This window comes from Ictalurus furcatus, chromosome 25 (assembly GCF_023375685.1).
Source record: "Ictalurus furcatus strain D&B chromosome 25, Billie_1.0, whole genome shotgun sequence".
Lineage (NCBI taxonomy): Eukaryota > Metazoa > Chordata > Actinopteri > Siluriformes > Ictaluridae > Ictalurus > Ictalurus furcatus.
The window spans coordinates 1551089-1568597 of record NC_071279.1 but is presented as its reverse complement, the minus strand read 5'-3'; the positions used below and the strand labels follow the sequence as shown (position 1 = coordinate 1568597).

Below are 17509 nucleotides of genomic sequence, written 5' to 3'. Positions count from 1 at the left end.
GCTATAGTAACTCAAATTGCTACTGTTTACAACCACGATGAGCAGATCTCAGAACATACATGTCGAACCTTACAGCAGATATGCAGCAGAAGACCTCATGGACTTATGCTCCTGTCAGCCTAGAACAGGAATCTGAGACTACAGTGAGCACTTGGTTTTCAGAAACTTGGACAGAAAAAGCCCAGGCAAAGTTTTTCCAATCAGTCCTCCAAACTATCCAGTGTCTGCGGGCCTGCGCAAATTCTATACACAACTGTGTGTGAAAATCCCAGGAGATGAGCAGATTCTGAAATACTTCAACCAGCCCACCTGACCCCAACAAAGTCCCAGAGATTACATTTACCTCATTCTGAAGCTCCTCTCGACCTGTATCTGCATGAATTTATGCATTGCCTGGCTGACAGGACCATCGCACGAAAGAGCAGTTTTCCACGTGTTCCTATTAAACAAACTAGTGACCGTATATACTCTAACTGTAGCAAGGTAAAGTTTCCATACACCAAGGGCACGATGAAAAATGCAAAGAATTGATTTTACCCAACAAGGAGTGTTTGGTCATTCACAGACGCTCCTTCATGATCACAAGCAGCAAAACGGTCCTTCCTATCTTCAGATAATAATAGTGAAAATATAAACGACAACTTATTAGCATGACAGCTTGCGTCTCCCTTTCTGTACGTCATACGGACGTTCTCGAATAACCCTTCGCCTTTAGCATCTTTTAAAGAGAAATTTAGTGCTAGAATTCCACCTTCTTTCGATTAAACGATCCTAATCTCTTAATCTAAAGAAGCTGCAGCTCGAGAGGCAATATCTCGATTTCCTTTCGGTCTTCAAACCACCCGTCACTTTATTTATTTATTTATTTATTTATTATTTAGCATATGTTCTGGATTGTTGTGGTGTCCATTCATCCACTGGCGTAAAAGTATTCTTCAGAGATAAACTGTAAAGTAGACGTACGCTTTGCTTATTTAATCCACGAACCGGATGAAACATTCGCACTCAGCCGTACGCGAGTATTGTGTCGTCGTCGTCCTAGATTCTTCCACACTGAATCAAACTAGAATACTGTTTTACTCCAATTACAACATATATGAACACACGCTATGACTTTTAATTTACAGGATGTGACGTCTAATACGATTTGAGACTCTTCATCCGACATGTTTATGAGGCATATTTAAGGTTCATAGCCTTATATATCAATCATGTAAAAATCTATTCCAACGTCGTAAGTGCAGCTTGTAAATACGCGATTTAATTTGCTATGTGGAATAAAATGTTGTTGTAATACAATAACGAAGGATTTGATAGGAAAAAAAAAAATCATTAACGTATTTGTTTAGACATTTCTTCATACTGCTGCATGTAAAGCAGAGATTCAGTAGAACTGTAGAGCTCTCAGTCCTTCATCAACCAAAGTGAAGGATCACCAACACTGAAAACTATATAAACTATATATCCTTCACATGATGTCCGTTAGGAGGCTATATTTATGTTTAGTGTAGTCACTGCAGCGAAAACTGTGTTACTCAGATTTCAGATCCGACTAAATGTCTTGTGAATTTGTATCTGATTCCAATAAAAGTCTTGTTTCTTGTCTCCTGGGAAACATGGGACTCATTCAGCACAGAACAAAAATCTACAGAGGAACCAAAAAAAAAAAAGAAACACTCAAAGGACACGTGCAAAACATCCATTACAGTTTATTAGCATTCAGTTTAAATAGGTTTATATTTCTTTGCTAAAATTTTAGGCATTCATCATCTTCATTCACAGTCATGTACAAACTCGTCACAATATTACCAACTATTTCAAAGTAAAAGCTCTGTTTCAAGTACTCGTGGAAACTGGGTTGGGGTACAATGACATTTCGACCAGCCTCAACCCTGAAGAGGATCCGTTTTTAGAAATCTCAGCCGCAGCAGCAATAAAAGCATACATTACCCTTCCGACGATCTTGGCCCAACTAACCATGAATAGAACTACTGGTGCTTTTATACATGATGTTAAAGGTTTACATGTAGATCTATTAAAACGTCACATGTGGTGATATAGCATCCGATTAAAAAAGAGAAAGAAAGAAAGAAAAAAAAATGTGAACATAATATACAGCCCTGCCAAGTCAAACTCAAGCTTATTATCCATTACAGTTAGTTAGTTTTATTGTGACAAATGAAAAAGAAAAAAAACCAAACAAAACAGGCCACAAAACAATTCTACACAAAAAAAATCCAAACCCCCTCAGTCTCTGTTAGCAGCACTACCTCCTTTTCAGTGCTGCGTTCCTGCTGCCTTTGTTGCTTCCCCCGGGCTTGCTGGATCCCTTAGAGAAGAGCTTGGTCATGAATTCTGAGACATCTGGCAACTCTGGATTAGGGTTCAGCATGTTCATGGACTGCTCCATCTCCTGTGTAACACACACACACACACACACACACACACACACACACACACACACACACACGTTTTATTCTTCTTATACCACAGCACCATCATGGAACGTCAAGAGAAGGCGGCAGATCCTTGTATCTCTTATGTTATAGCAACTATAAACATTCACTCCCTCAACAGCCTCTGTTCGTTCGTTCGTTCGTTCTCTCTCTCTCTCTCTCTCCCGCCCCAAGTTAATGAGACAAAAAACAGCTTGAAAAGAGAAACTGGAAAGTGCAGAGTCCCTTGCCCCAAATTTTCCTATCACATGCTCTTATATAGGATTATACAACACTGAATAACAAGGGAGAAATCTACTCGGTAAACCTTTACGCAAGACTGGAAATATCTTCCTAGAACAACAACACTTTTAAATGCACCGATGATTATCTGAAGCTCGGGAAACTGAAATCTCTATTTACTACAAACGTCTAAATGATCATCTTGAAGTTTGTACACAGATTAAACGGCATTCGGATACTTGTTTACCAAACGTCTAAATGTGCAGCCAGGGGGGATTAAAGCTGTATTTATTTATTTATTTTTATTTCTTTGGTAAAATCGCGACTTGGATTACAACGTAGAGGACAACGAAAAAAGGCAATTTTCCACGTTTTTTGCGCACGTGATATTCAGGCACTAAATTCAGGCACTCGTGTGAGCCCTGTTTTATTTCTATTTATATAACTATAGACGTATTATATAAACACGAGCGGTCCAGCCAGGATTCTGCGATCAAAGAAATGAACACTGCAATAAAAGGGGCAGTGGAGTGTGTGGCTTGGCGGTTCAGGCTCTGGGTTACTGATCAGAAGGTCGAGGGTTCAAGCCCCAGCACTGCCACGCTGCCACTGTTGGGCCCTTGATCAAGGCCCTTAACCCTCTTTGCTCCAGGGAGTGCTGTAGGTTGACCCTGCTCTGACCCCAACTTCCAGAGTATGCGAAGAAAACAATTTCACTGTGCTCTACTGTATATGTGACTAATAAAGTCTAGGAGGAGCTGCCGATTTTTCAAAATCACAACAGATTTGGGCCAAGATGCGTCATGTGACATCATCACAACACACAAACGCGAGTCGAACATGAGTACAGCTAAAAGGGTCTCATTTACCAACGAACACCACCGCGAAAGACCGCGTAAAACAATCGCATACAATAGCAGCGCAACTTCTGAAAAAAAGCCGCAGAAAAGTCCAGCGTTTTTGGCCACAACAATCACATAAAACAAACAAACAAAAAACAACAACAACTCCTGCACAAGGGCAGATTCACAAAAAAAAAAAAACCAACAACATTTCTTATTTACCTTTCTCATTTCAGGGTCGTTGGTATTGACCACTTTTGGGAGCAGAACGATGATGAGTAAGGGAAGGACCATCATCATGACCTGTAGGAATACATAATGACACAGAGAATACATAAAGAAATTAGGCATTTTTAAAATCTCAGTATGTTAAAATGTGTTAAATTAGGGATTTCTTTCGCCAGAAAGAAAAAAACAGGCCGAAAGCATGAGCTGAAAAGAAAATATCGTTATCCCGTGCTGAATCTCACGTGAGCTGACATCATCGCCATCGTGTCAGCCGTGTGGAACGGATTGAAAAGTTTCAGCAGTTTTCCACGACGGGTCTGATGCGCGACATCCAATTCAAAACGCCGAGTACAGCGGAGCTACAACGCTTAAAAGTACTCACGCTAGCATGCCAACACCACCCGCCACAACAACGGCTGAAAAGGCTGATGTTACTTGACATGCCACACGAAGAATGTTACTAAAAATGAAGAATGTAATCGATATTTCAATTATAAAAACAAAAAGGCAGTTCTTTTAAAATAAGCCGTTTTTTTTAACGTAATTTTCAATTTCTGCAGAAGTGTATCCAGAATTTTCGGCTTCTGTCAAAGATGTTCGATTCAGTGCAGCACAATTTAAAATGGGTACCTACAGAGGTAATAATGCTGAGCTGAACTCGACTATACTGAACACGTACTGTCCATCACCTGCTGTGAGAACTAGTACTGTATTTCAGGTACTGATATTATACACAACTACTTTAAAACCAAAGCATCTTGTCCATCCTACAATAAGCCTGGCTTTTCTCCAAGCCCTCGGTTAGTTAGTCCATTTCGGCATATTTACACCCATCGCATCCAGCATGCCGGACCGCTACGTCTGAATTTTAAGACAAAGTTTACCATGGGATTCATGAGGAAATCAGTCCACCCCCACGTCTCTCGCTTCATGAAGTACGAATGCGGTCCACTGGCTCTCATCTGGAGGGGGTACGGCTGTCGGATTACCTCCGAGGTCTTGATGTAGTTCACCAAGCGGGCTCTGCGGTGCATTGAAACAGTCTGAGTACAGGGTCTGGACAAAAACGGGGTCTGTCCAAGTTTAGTCTTACACTTAACGTTACCTCATTTTCCCTTTAGAGGTGATGTCCACTCGGGCGGGCTCGAATTTGTACGACGGAGATATGATTTCAACTACGTACGATCCAGATGGAACATCGTGCACAGCGAAACTCCCGTCGGTCCTGTAGGAGAGAAGCGGCAAGGCTTCTATCGCACCGTTTCTGCTTTCTTTTATTTATTCATTTAGTCAAAAAAAACAAACAAAAACAAAACACACCCCCACAAATAAACACATGCATATGGAATAAAACACAAGGGCGTGCTCTCGTAGGAAAATAATCAATGATGGGTTAGTGCTGATCTGTTACCACCTTAAAGTGGAGTATTTTACAAGACATGGATATGGCCAGAAAAAGGTTTTATTTCCTCTTAAAACAGCAATTTTCCAACAATTACAACGGTTTACAACATCTTGTACTTCTTAACCGTCTGTACTTGTATTTAAAATTGTGGAAAGACTGCAAGAATTAGTTCCTAAGACTCCACACACCCACCCACACCCACACACACCCACACACACCCACCCACACCCACACACACCCACACACACCCACACACACCCACACACACCCACACACACACACATTTGTTCCCTCACATGACTCTCTTTTGAGAGTAAACAGCTGAATAAAAATTCAGCTAGTCATGCTACTGAGAAACTGTCCCGAAAACTCGTGACTTGTCCCCTTCCACACGTTAAATAAACATCTCCTTATTAGAAAGCGCCATCCTATAAACGATTTCCTTCCTTCTATAAACAGCGCATCTCAATCCGTTTATTACACGTCCCTGTCGATTAGCTGACGACGTATTAGGACGAGCGCATCGATGTAAGCCCGTGATTCGCCCTGCAGACGGAACTACTGTCAGAGCCGCTGTCACAGAAGACTCATCAACACCTTCTGACACGGACGGTTAGAGAAAAGCTAGCCACTCATTTCAGCTCTACTGGCATAAAGCTGGCTTGATGCTGGCCGCGAATTAAGGGACCGTCTCTAAAGTTACATATGACATTAGTATACACGTTTCAATCTTCAATAGCATTGGAAGAGATTGACTTAGTCATATTCATATAACTAACTTGAGCATTCAAAAGGTTGACTGGAAACGCTGCATATGTAAATAATGTTGAATTCCTTCAACTCCCATCCACAATCTGTCTAAACATGTACATAAATAAATCAAAAGGAAACAATTAAACATGTCTGAAATATTAAAACATCCGTGTATCATCAGTTCTTTTAATTATTTCATTAATAGGACAACTATTTATTTAGAAAACTATTCAATCCGATACGGGCCATTTTGACCCCCTTTAAGTAGCCTATTTGTGAAGGGTTTTTTTTTTGGTTCATGCACTGTAAGGTTAAATATATATAAAAAAATAAAAAATAAAAAGGTGTGCATCATACCCAACACCTACATGAATACTACACAGTTGGTTTTATGACCAAGTCATTCTCTTCAAATGCTATTGAGCTTTAAATTATGGTATATTTTGTGTATGAGCCCATTCTGTAGTGAAATACACGGCAATTTTTAAAAAAAATTTTTTCACACATGATTTGATAAAATATTTTATTAAATATCAAAAATCTAAAGAAAAAAAAGTGTGCATTATAACTGACACATTTATGAATACTATACAGTTGATTCTATGACTACGTCATTCTCTTTAAACGCTACTGAAGATAGAAACGTGTACACCAATGTCATATGTAACTTTAGAGACGGTCCCTTAATTTGCGAATATCAAACGTCAAGCCAACTTTAACTGGAATAAAGTTTATGCGAACTAACAGGATGTAAATAATCTCTGTTTAAATGGCCCTAGTCTGCATATACACACTGGAATAAAGTCGGTGAGACGTTGGACGTTCGATATTCGCAGATATGCAGAAATTAAGGGACCGTCTCTAAAGTTACATACGACATTGTTAAACACGTTTCTAACTTCAACAGCATTCGAAGGGAATGACTTAGTCATAGAATCAACTGTACAGTGTTCAACTAGGTGTCAGGTATGACGCACACCTTTTAGATTTTTGATATTTAATAAAATAAACTATTAAATCATATATAAAAACGGCCACGTATTTAATTACTGCATGGGCTCATACACAAAATATACCATAATTTAAAGCTCAATAGCATTTGAAGAAAATGACTTACAGTCACACAACCAACTGTAAAGCTGTAAAGTGTTCGACTAGGTGTCAGGTATGACGCACATCTTTTAGATCTTTGATATTTATTCAAATAAACTATTAAATCATATGAAAATTAGATATGAATTTCACTAGAGAATGGGCCCATACACAAAATATACCATTATTTAAAGCTCAATAGCATTTGAAGGGAATGATGTACAGTCACACACACACACACATATTATATATATATATATATATATATATAAATATAAATATTATGTATGAGTATACACACACACACACACACACACACGTGTGTGTACATATATATATGCATGAATATGGAATTATAATATATATACACATATATACACACACACTTGTATATATATGTATGTATGTATGTGTATTATATATATTCATATATATGTATGAATACGTCGTTAAACTTTAGAGACGGTCCCTTAATTTCCGCATAGGCGAATATCGAACGTCCAGCCGACTTTATAGCAGTTTTAGCTCTTATCTAGTCTAGACCTTATACTGGAATGTAATACTGACCAATAATGCTTGTTAAGTTTGTTTATTTTGTACCACTACAGCTAAAGCCCAGGTGTCAGCTCGGCTAAAAGCTCAGTTATCCATCACACTGCTCCCTAAACCTCTACACACCTTCATTGCTATGGTTAGCTAGCAACTAGCTAGCTAACTAGCACTTAGCTTAGCGATAAAGCACTGTTCTTTCCGTCTACAAGCTACATGGTTTAAAGCAGCTTACCTGAGAAATCCGATATACTCGCCTCCCTCTACCAGGACCCGGGCTGAAGAGACCCAGTCCTGCGCTTTCACACCCGAGACAACCGCACGGCCCTCGATCTTGAAGCGGTCTCCATTCCCCGCACCAGGCCCGGGCTCCGACTCGGTGAAACAGCACGACAGCACAAACGCGGACTGTAAAACAACATACGCGTCCAGTATTCTTTTAAGATGCTGCATCGCGCCGGTTACACGATGAACGCGTTGTTTGAACGTTCAGTAGATAGCAGTGACCCTGGAATCAGCTGGATTGCTCGGCAGTAAGTGTTCAGTCGGGACGTCGAGTACTAATACCGGAAGCGGAAGTGCTCCGCGATCACGTGACCGTGCTGTGTCAAAACTACCGCATTATCGTCTCCACCCCCTGGACTTGTGGTTCAAGCCCGCCAAGGTAGGAAGAGCTGGATCGGGTTCGACTCCACCCCCTTGTTCTTGTGATTCGACCCTTTCCAGGTAGGAAGAGCTGGATCGGGTTCGACTCCACCCCCTTGTTCTTGTGATTCGACCCTTTCCAGGTAGGAAGAGCTGGATCGGGTTCGACTCCACCCCCTTGTTCTTGTGATTCGACCCTTTCCAGGTAGGAAGAGCTGGATCGGGTTCGACTCCACCAGCTTGTTCTTGTGATTCGACCCTTTCCAGGTAGGAAGAGCTGGATCGGGTTCGACTCCACCAGCTTGTTCTTGTGATTCGACCCTTTCCAGGTAGGAAGAGCTGGATCGGGTTCGACTCCACCCCCTTGTTCTTGTGATTCGACCCTTTCCAGGTAGGAAGAGCTGGATCGGGTTCGACTCCACCCCCTTGTTCTTGTGATTCGACCCTTTCCAGGTAGGAAGAGCTGGATCGGGTTCGACTCCACCCCCTTGTTCTTGTGATTCGACCCTTTCCAGGTAGGAAGAGCTGGATCGGGTTCGACTCCACCCCCTTGTTCTTGTGATTCGACCCTTTCCAGGTAGGAAGAGCTAGCTCAGGTTTGACTCCACCCCCTCGGATTCGTGTTTCTGCAGAGACACTGCTTGTGAACGGTGTGTGTATTTTTATCTAAATTCACTGTCAGTTTTGTCAGCAGCCCTTCCATTCATGATAGATGTGTTGCTTGGTATAACTGATCAGAAAGAGGAATACCATAGCACTAGCACGGACACATAAATGAGCTGAAGTCCGTGAACGAAACATACCCGGCCAACAGTGATCAGATGGCTATGAATGCTAGAAGAAAAAAAAACAAAACAAACATCTTAACTTTATAATCCCGTTAATCTCACACAAAAGAGGATGCGTTTCCATTTTGGGCTACTTCACGAAGCAGGATTTAGTTTGTGGGATTACAAATCACAGCTGACAAAAACCAGCAGTTAAAACACAACCCGAAACATTTGGCAAATTTAGCAAATTTATTTAGAAGTTGATTAAAAGAAAATCACCACGATGCACAATCATTTCATCCACGAACAAGCAGAAGACAGTGAAAGCTTCAATAACTTAAGACTGTAGGACTACAAACTCTTCATTGGTAAGACATTGTACGAGGAGCTGACTCAGGACACGGTACGCCAAATCCACTTCAGCAAGTGCACATTGTGGCACTGAGAATTTGAGTTCAAACTTCTCCATGGCACTTCTGTGAGTTACCTGATTCTTACAGTCTCATAGAGTTGACTGAGTGCCACTAATGAGAAAAAAAAAAAAAAGAAAAGAAAAAAGTCCACTTCAATGTGAAGCAGTCAGGGTTTTACAGGAAAGGGCTTTACCCTTTAAGACATGTCTCCAGTTTGGATATAGGGAGGGTCTGAATTGGTCAGTTCATCTGTCTCCCCATTCGCCGTCGAGTCACGTCCTCTTGTGGAGTGACACAAAGACTCAGTTTATCTCGCTGTTCAAACAGCAGCTTTGAAAACCGCAGCAAGTGCATGTAGTGGTCATTTCCTCGAGTGTTCTACATCAAGAAATCAGCGCAACTGTGACAGATAGGATTCAACGTCCTGAAAAAGAAAAAACACAAAACCAGGGTAAGACTTAACATGTTGCGACCTTATTTCCAAAACAAGTTCGTCAAAAATAATCCACCTTGCTTAGTTCCCCCACAGTTCCAGGTATTGAGAATAACGGACACGCATCATCCCAAAGATCAAGCAGCAGCTTTCGCATGGCCTGAACATTTCTGGAACACACACACACGCAGTTTATTTCTCAAGTCTCTTTATGTGCAAACATGATGTTTAGTGTGATGTTAGAAAAGCATTACTGCACATTATTACTTCTCATTCGAACAGCAATCTTGCAGAGTTTTCCCATTAGATGAGAGGTCAGGCCACCATTTCTTAACAACCGACTGAACCCAGTGCAAAGCCACAGTGAGGTGCCTTTATTTAAAACAAATAATAATAACAAAAAAAAGCGCCATTAAAAATAAACAATTCATTGACATCTGAAGATAAAATTACATACCGTCATTTAACTCCTTTCGTAATTAAAGATTACTTACACTTCATATCTGCGAAGAAGTAATGTCTTCACTTGCGGTAAAAGGTCAACACAGCAACCAATGGAAACACATGACTCTTCTTCTTGAAGGCTATAAAGCGACAACAACAACAAAAAAAAGGGCAGAATGTTACACATAAGACACACTACTGAATAAACACACTGAACACTGAGAATGTATTGACCTTTTTGTGAGAACAGGAAGACAGTCAGCCAGAACCCCTGTGTCTTGTATTCTGTGGAATATAAAATCGATTTTAATTGGAATTTTTTTTTTTTTTTAAACTTTGGCACAAATCTGACATCTAATTAAAAAGAAAAAGAAAAAAAAAAAGAACGCAGCATTTAATGTATTAGTCACTCAGTAAGGTTTATGACCATCGCTTAACTTTCTGCAAAACTCTTACCTGATCAAATAAGCCACTAGTTCACTAGCATTTCTTCGCCAAAGTGTCAAAGCCACATTTAACCTGAGATTCCTCCCAAAGAGCGCATGAGTCATCGTGTCATGGTCCCTGGATAACTTGTATAAACAGAAGACCACAAAACAAACAAACAAAAAATTGAGTTTATGCCTTAAAGAAAAGTTCAAAGTGACACCTGAATATCCAATCCAATACCGAGGGTGCTGCTTTCAAATGATGTTCATACACACCGGTTTAAAACACACACTCGCCTCAACGTGAAATGGATGAATACGTCGGTGATGAACGACTTACACCGCAACCATATTATCATCCGTATCATTTCAAACTAATAATTCCACCTTCAAACTCTGAACCACTCCATAGTCAGCCTCCACTCGTCTGACAGGACACCGTGCGATGTTCTATGGCTTTTATGACTCTTTATAGCGCTGTTGCACCCTTTTGCCCATTTTAACAGATAACAGTGTGGACATCCCATCAGAAAACAGAACTCTATTTGTAACTAACAACTTGACATAGCTGAAGTGTGCGATGCTTTAAGTACGTACAGGGAGTCCGCAGAGTCTTCATACATTAACACGTTCCGGCAAAATGTCTTCCAAAATGTTTCATACATAGTTTATAGTATATATATTTATATTTCAGCTAGCCTTTAAGAAAGCCTTTGGTAAAACGAGAACGTATTGAAATCATTCTCACGGCTGGATCGGGAAGCGGTCGCAAGGTTGCGATGGACTTTAACGGGAAACATGGCGAGCACATCACACACACACGACACAGCTGCCAAACTTATAAACAAATTCAAAAAGACTGGAAGTGTTGCGGACCGACCGAGAAGTGGACGTCCACGAACATCCGCTGACGAAGGAACGACCGACGTGGTGCTGGTAAACACAGTCCTCTACGTATGGAGACTTTTGGGACACCCTGTAGTCTTCATCGTGCTAAGCTGCCGGTTATAAGCTCCCCTTACTTAGATACAAATCGCAGTGTAACTCCAGGGACAAATTAAAGAAGTGACACGGACTGATCCACTAGCTCGTGTAGATTTTATTTTTGCCCGGCTGATCACTTTAAACTGTAACTAACCTCAGTGAAGTAGTCACTGTACTTGGAGCCAGCTCCTGCCATTTTAGAGGCGTCTGTCGAGTTCACAGGGAACGCACACTTGTCCTTATAGTGAACGCCCTGCACGTCCTCGGCACACGTCAGCTCATTCTCCTTATTGGCCATGTCAGACGGTCTGCCTGCCGACGACGGTCGCAGCCGGACCGCAGGATGCAGAACTGAATGACACGTCTTCTTGCTCACCGCTCGTTTTACTTTGCTGTAGTTGTGCATGCAACGCCCCACTGGAAATCTGTCAGACGGAGGGGAAGAAAAGCAGACACCTTGCTAGTTCATATGCTTAGCAATAGTTTTTATTGTTTAATTTCCTTAAAAAAAAACACAAAACTAGGATTGAATCGGCATTATGACCTATAAAATCTTCACAGAGAGCTGATAAAGTGCCTAAAAGGGGTCACTGTGTGGTCATCCTTATTGCCATGGCTCAAAACTCACCTGTCTTTATCTATTTCCTCCTTATATAAATAATCCACCTAAAAAGAGAGGATAGGCAATGCTAGTATTCTTCTGATCTGCAAAAGTAACTTTGAGTATTTTGGGCAACGTTCATAAGGAATTTTCAGCACCTGTTAAAAACGCAGATGTTGCTGGTTTGTGGGTGGAGTTTGATAGTAGGGGAAACATATGCATTATGTGCTATAGATTTAAAGCCTTATTTATACATCGACAGTGTGCAAAAGCGCGGCTAACCGCGAACCGACCTTCAGATTTGCTGCACTGTATCGTGCAGCTCTGAATATGAACTGACAGCCTCGACTCGTTGCTTATCTCGCTCACCATCGGCACAAACGCCTAGCCTCTTTTCCACTTCAGGGCAGCCCATGTTTGTTGTAAATATGGCATATAAAATAAATTAGACTGTTAAGTCTGTAAAAATATTGCATTAACTCACAAGAAATATTAACCTGGGGTTGAAAACACCACCGCAGAAAATACTCGTCTTGCGGTTTTGTTAAATGAAGCAGTATTAAACCGCTGAATGGCATTACATGGGGAAAACTAGGCCTACTAATTTCGATAGGAAGAACACAAATATATACATAATCTCCACAAATTAGCTTTTTACTGCTATCTGCTGGATCTTCCATCTTTGTGGCAACAGTTTGGGGAAGAACCACATATGGGTGTAACGGTCAGGTGTCCAGAAACTTTTGGCCATACAGCGTACTTTACCGTCTTTAATGTCTACAAAAAGAAATGAACAATGAAAAGAAGATTTTTTTTTCAAACAAATTTTTAACATTTCACAATTTTAAGGATTATCCAAAAGTTATCATTACATCAGCTGCTTCTAATCAGTTGGTAATTATTTAAAAAGTCCCGTATTTTACCTATATCTTCGTACGCATTTGTGATTAGTAAAGGGTTTTTTTTGGTCATTTTTATTATAATTATTTATACTACTCTATACTATTTCCTATACCTGATGATACTGGTTTGGATTATTTAACTGCAAATCATCTAGATCAGTGGTTTTCAAAGTGGGGGCCACCAAGGGGGCGCCCGGGGGGGGGGGGGGGGGGGGGGGCGTCAACAATTTGGTGTGAAAAATAAATTCTCACTCTCAGACAACCCCACACACACACACACACACACACACACAATTCCTAATGTAATGTAATGTAAAGATGTAAGATGTAATTATTAATAAAAAAAAGGGGATATATTCAGAAGTCTGTATTTTTAATGTGTTTTAAAGACATCTTGCAAAAGGGCGGCCTCGGTCAAACGTTAATGCCATTTGGGGGGCCTTGCGCTGGAAAAGTTTGGGAACCCCTGATCTAGATTACTGTAATGCTCTTATCTTGGTTTCTCAAACAGCTCGAATACTAGTTTACACAGTGTAAAAAGCCGCAGCTCAAACAGCTGCTGTGTCTTTTACAACTGATCTTAAGACACTTTTATTGATCGCGCCACTGTACCTCAGCGAATTGATTACTGTTACATATTTCCCACCAAGATCAATATCCTACCTGCTACCTGGCAGAAGAGAAGGAGAGGCATCTTCCTGAGATCTTGATGATTTTCTCGCATTTAAGACGAGAAGAAACATGTATTTGTTCTGCTGGGTTTTATTTCATTTTACTTATGCTGTCCATTGTCTAACGCATTTTCACTTACTTTATCTTACTGTTTTCATACGTTTATTCAACTTTTTCTACTGGATTTTATTAATTTGATAGTACTCTACCACTGTTTGAATTTTATTCATTTATTAAATCATATAATAACTAATTATTATTATTATTATTATTATTATAACTACTACTGTTATGCAGGTTGTTAAAATGGTACACACAAAGTTAAATGTCCTTTGGCCAAACATTTAACAGTACATATGTGGCAAAAAACAAAGAAACTGAAAAATAAGGAAGCTGTAATTGAAAGTGGAATTGGTGTACGTTTGTTTTACAATCAGATTTGCCCATATGCTACTTTGAGGAATAAGGGCCATTGTTTCGTTGCCCAAAACGGATGTACAGGCACATTCAATGGCCTCAGTGTATTCAGGTACGTATTATAACTTTTAGCAGTCCTCCGGTGAACCAGGTTGTTATTAACATTTCGTTAAGCAACGCCGTTTAACACTTCAGCTGGAAACACAGCACATGTTCATTCATCTGAACGGCTGAGTGACTGGAGTCTAATGCTCATCGTTTACAGTAGAGCCTTCATTAAGAAAGCTGCGTATGGCCTAGCAAACGTTTATTTCTTCTCTTTCCTTCCTTGGACCGCTCTTGAAAATTTACATGCAGCCAAAATATCAATCGGGGACAAATCGTCTCCATTTTTACTGCGCAGTGAAAAAAAAACAACCCTATGACACGCCATCCTACACACATGGCTTTGTTATGCCGAGTATGGTATATGATTTATACGATTTCTGGGATTCACTGTGCTACTGGAATGGTTTGCCCTTGCCCGTCGCTGTTCGGCCCTAGAGCGGAAAAGAGGCTACTGAAAACCCCGCCCGGACCCGTTTCTACAGGCTGATGCACAGTAATCATCCTGGAGGATGCTCCTTCAAGCGTTCAACTCTTTGTCCATCAACGGTCACTTCACAATTACATCAATGGCAAGAGGTGCGTTTTTGTCAGATACCAAAAAGTCCTTGTGAGCGCAGCCTTCTCTGTGGTCTGATCTCTGGGCTGTGAACTCACCTCCCTCATGTTCTCTTCATCTGCAGGAGTGCTTCTCGGGTGGAAAAGATCGAGGGCCTTGGCTTGCTTGAGCCTGTGGACTTCTGCATCGTTCCCAGCATGATTTCCAGTGGCCATAATCAGAGAGTCTAGGCATGAGCAAAAGTAAAAGCAAGGAGTAATCACCTTACACAAGGTCTAGACCAGTGGGTTTCAAAGTGGGGGCCGCCAGGGGGCGCCCGGGGGTCCTCAACAACTTGGTGTGAAAAATAAATAAATACATGATTTTCTCTTTCTCACTCTCAGACAACCACACACACACACACACACACACACACACACACAATCAATTCCTAATCTAACATAAATGTTAGTAAAATGTAAGATGTAATTATTAATTTTTTTTAAAAAGGTGGGATATATTCAGAAGTCTGTATTTTTTAAGTGTTTTAAAGACATCTTGCCAAAGGGGGGCCTCGGTCAAATGTTAATGCCATCTCGGGGGCCTTACCCTGGAAAAGTTTGGGAACCCCTGGTCTAGACCATTAGAATAGTGATACTGGAACATTATCAGTACCTAAGATTTCTGACGCTTGACCTTTTGCCCTTTCCACGATTCAAATAAAGCTATACAGAATTCAAGATTTCGTTGTTCCTGTTCTGCTCATGTAACATGACGGTGAAATATCGCGATATGAAAGTTTGCCATGTCTCTCATCACACCACAGTTACTGCTCTTAACTTTAATACCAACAGGAACTCTAGTTAACCAACGAATACACCAAACAACCGCATGCTTTCTAATCAATCGCTAATAAGCTAAGTTATCACGAAACATCAAATAAACTAACGTATATAGTTAGTATAAACTAACTAACTAACTATAAACAAATGAGCAACACTAAGCACTGCTGGAGAATGGAAAGAATAATATTAGTTAACTAGTGTTCACTGCATACACGTCGCAGATGAGTTTCGCCAACATTACTCAGCTCGAGAGCCGCTGGCTTAACAAACCAAGTCGTTTTGTTTCCCCTCTCGAGGTTTTTTTTTTATTTTTAAACAAGCTATGATTAGTTAACACACCAGGTTTATATTCAAGCTGCAATGGACTAATAAACAGAAGCTCCTCAGCATAATCCACAACGCTATTCACAAAGCTAAGCTAAGTAAAGTAAGCCATACTGTTAAAGTGGTGCACGGCCTTCAACTCATTTCCTAGCTTAGCTAATTAGCAGCTAGTCGAGGTATATATATATATTTTTAAAACCATTATTTCAACCATTATAACGTATCTTTCCGTTCGTTTCACTGGCTGTAATCGGTCTGAACGCTACACCACCCAGGAAATCAGCTAAAGGTGGTCAACTTTCCGGTCAAAAACAAGTTGCTAAGCAACGACTAACTTCAGACAGCTAGCGTTAGCACACTCAACCTATACAACAACATATGGCTACAATGGCTAAGTTCCTCTTACCATTACATGTCGTAAACGTCGCGTGGTTTCTTCGAATGCTTTAATAACAAAGCCCGAATGCGATCTTAGTTCGCTGTCGATTTGAAAACAGTTTAAAAAAAAAAAAAAAGGATAACAGCTTGTTTTAGTGCATGTTCACCAACGCGGCGAAGTCGGCACCATTCAAATAAATACAAACTGTGTTAGTTGGGATTGTGGGATTGATCTGGAGGACTCGGAGCCACCGGGGACAGAAGCGCGCTTTCGTGACACCTAGCGTTGAAAGCGTGGAACTACACAGTGTGGTAGTTAGGAGCGTTCCAAATCGCATACTTATGCACTAGAGACTAGAGGGTGTGCATTGACGTCATTTTCCCCGCCGGACCACGCCCCCTCGGCCGGATTGAGTGATAAAACATCCAGTAAAATGGCTGGTTTTAATAGCTGCAAAAACACTAGTATAATTAACGATTATCAGCTTAAATTAAAGGCAGTTGGACTCGACAGTGACTCTTAGAACTTGTCCAAGAACCTGTGGTCCATGCACATTGGCATGTGGCCAGAAATTAGTTTCCCAACATTTAAATGTACCTGAAGCCTGAATGCATATAAACGCCTTGACGCTTGGTCCTACTTCAAGGTGGGATTTGTTGGAGAAATTAAAGTGACAAGAACACCAATAAACATCCTGGTTGTACGTACAAGTATTTTAATTTTATTCTATAATTTTATCTGTTAACCTGTAAGCTGGCTAGTCCTAGATTGTTTGTAGCGAACACTGCTTCCACATACTAACGTTATATAGTTGTGAAGGTAAAACACAGTCAGAGAATGAATGAGCCCACATTATTCATCAATGGAAATAAGCAGCGTTTAAAAAGAAATATGGAGCAAATTATTCATTATTGTACAACATGAACACCACACGCCAAAAAACTGACACTCACACTGCTCCACTTAGTAAAAAAACAGGACTGAACGAGTTTTTTTTTGTCACTCTGTAATAAGATAGCTCTGAGTTCTTGTTGAAACTGTTAGTACAGTCGATCACACAAC

The 17509-nt window shown here is 40.6% G+C and overlaps 2 protein-coding genes across 6 annotated transcripts; both read right to left on the bottom strand.

Annotated features, from left to right (window-relative positions):
• Positions 1 to 1693: 1693 nt before the first annotated feature.
• On the bottom strand, positions 1694 to 8147 carry emc7b (ER membrane protein complex subunit 7b). The gene is made up of 5 exons (XM_053614204.1): positions 7783 to 8147; positions 4854 to 4973; positions 4633 to 4771; positions 3743 to 3823; positions 1694 to 2413 (listed from the first exon to the last, which is right to left on the bottom strand). The coding sequence occupies exons 1-5, from the start codon at positions 7998 to 8000 to the stop codon at positions 2267 to 2269; spliced, it is 705 nt and encodes a 234-aa protein (XP_053470179.1). The 5' UTR covers positions 8001 to 8147; the 3' UTR covers positions 1694 to 2266.
• Positions 8148 to 9192: 1045 nt separating this feature from the next.
• On the bottom strand, positions 9193 to 16857 carry katnbl1 (katanin p80 subunit B-like 1). Of its 5 annotated transcripts, none has more exons than XM_053614199.1 (10): positions 16475 to 16857; positions 15019 to 15146; positions 12293 to 12330; positions 11819 to 12089; positions 10709 to 10824; positions 10487 to 10537; positions 10303 to 10392; positions 10076 to 10180; positions 9885 to 9978; positions 9193 to 9799 (listed from the first exon to the last, which is right to left on the bottom strand). In XM_053614199.1, the coding sequence occupies exons 2-10, from the start codon at positions 15133 to 15135 to the stop codon at positions 9767 to 9769; spliced, it is 915 nt and encodes a 304-aa protein (XP_053470174.1). In that variant the 5' UTR covers positions 15136 to 15146; positions 16475 to 16857; the 3' UTR covers positions 9193 to 9766. The 5 variants fall into 5 exon arrangements, with proteins under 5 accessions (XP_053470174.1, XP_053470176.1, XP_053470175.1 ...); XM_053614201.1 differs by lacking the exon at positions 16475 to 16857 and adding an exon at positions 16084 to 16441; XM_053614200.1 differs by lacking the exon at positions 16475 to 16857 and adding an exon at positions 15575 to 16040.
• Between the last annotated feature and the right edge of the window lie 652 nt (positions 16858 to 17509).

What these genes read in the sequence shown, in the direction of transcription:
- emc7b (XM_053614204.1), bottom strand. Translation starts at nt 8,000, where the DNA reads ATGCAGCATCTTAAAAGAATACTGGACGCGTATGTTGTTTTACAGTCC. An exon ending in ACCTCTAAAGGGAAAATGAG is followed by an intron (nt 4,772 to 4,853) that starts GTAACGTTAAGT and finishes AATGCACCGCAG; the next exon opens with AGCCCGCTTGGTGAACTACA. An exon ending in ACGACCCTGAAATGAGAAAG is followed by an intron (nt 2,414 to 3,742) that starts GTAAATAAGAAA and finishes TGTGTTACACAG; the next exon opens with GAGATGGAGCAGTCCATGAA.
- katnbl1 (XM_053614199.1), bottom strand. Translation starts at nt 15,135, where the DNA reads ATGGCCACTGGAAATCATGCTGGGAACGATGCAGAAGTCCACAGGCTC. An exon ending in ATGAAGAGAACATGAGGGAG is followed by an intron (nt 12,331 to 15,018) that starts GTGAGTTCACAG and finishes CTCTCTTTTTAG; the next exon opens with GTGGATTATTTATATAAGGA. An exon ending in CTTCCTGTTCTCACAAAAAG is followed by an intron (nt 10,393 to 10,486) that starts GTCAATACATTC and finishes GTCGCTTTATAG; the next exon opens with CCTTCAAGAAGAAGAGTCAT.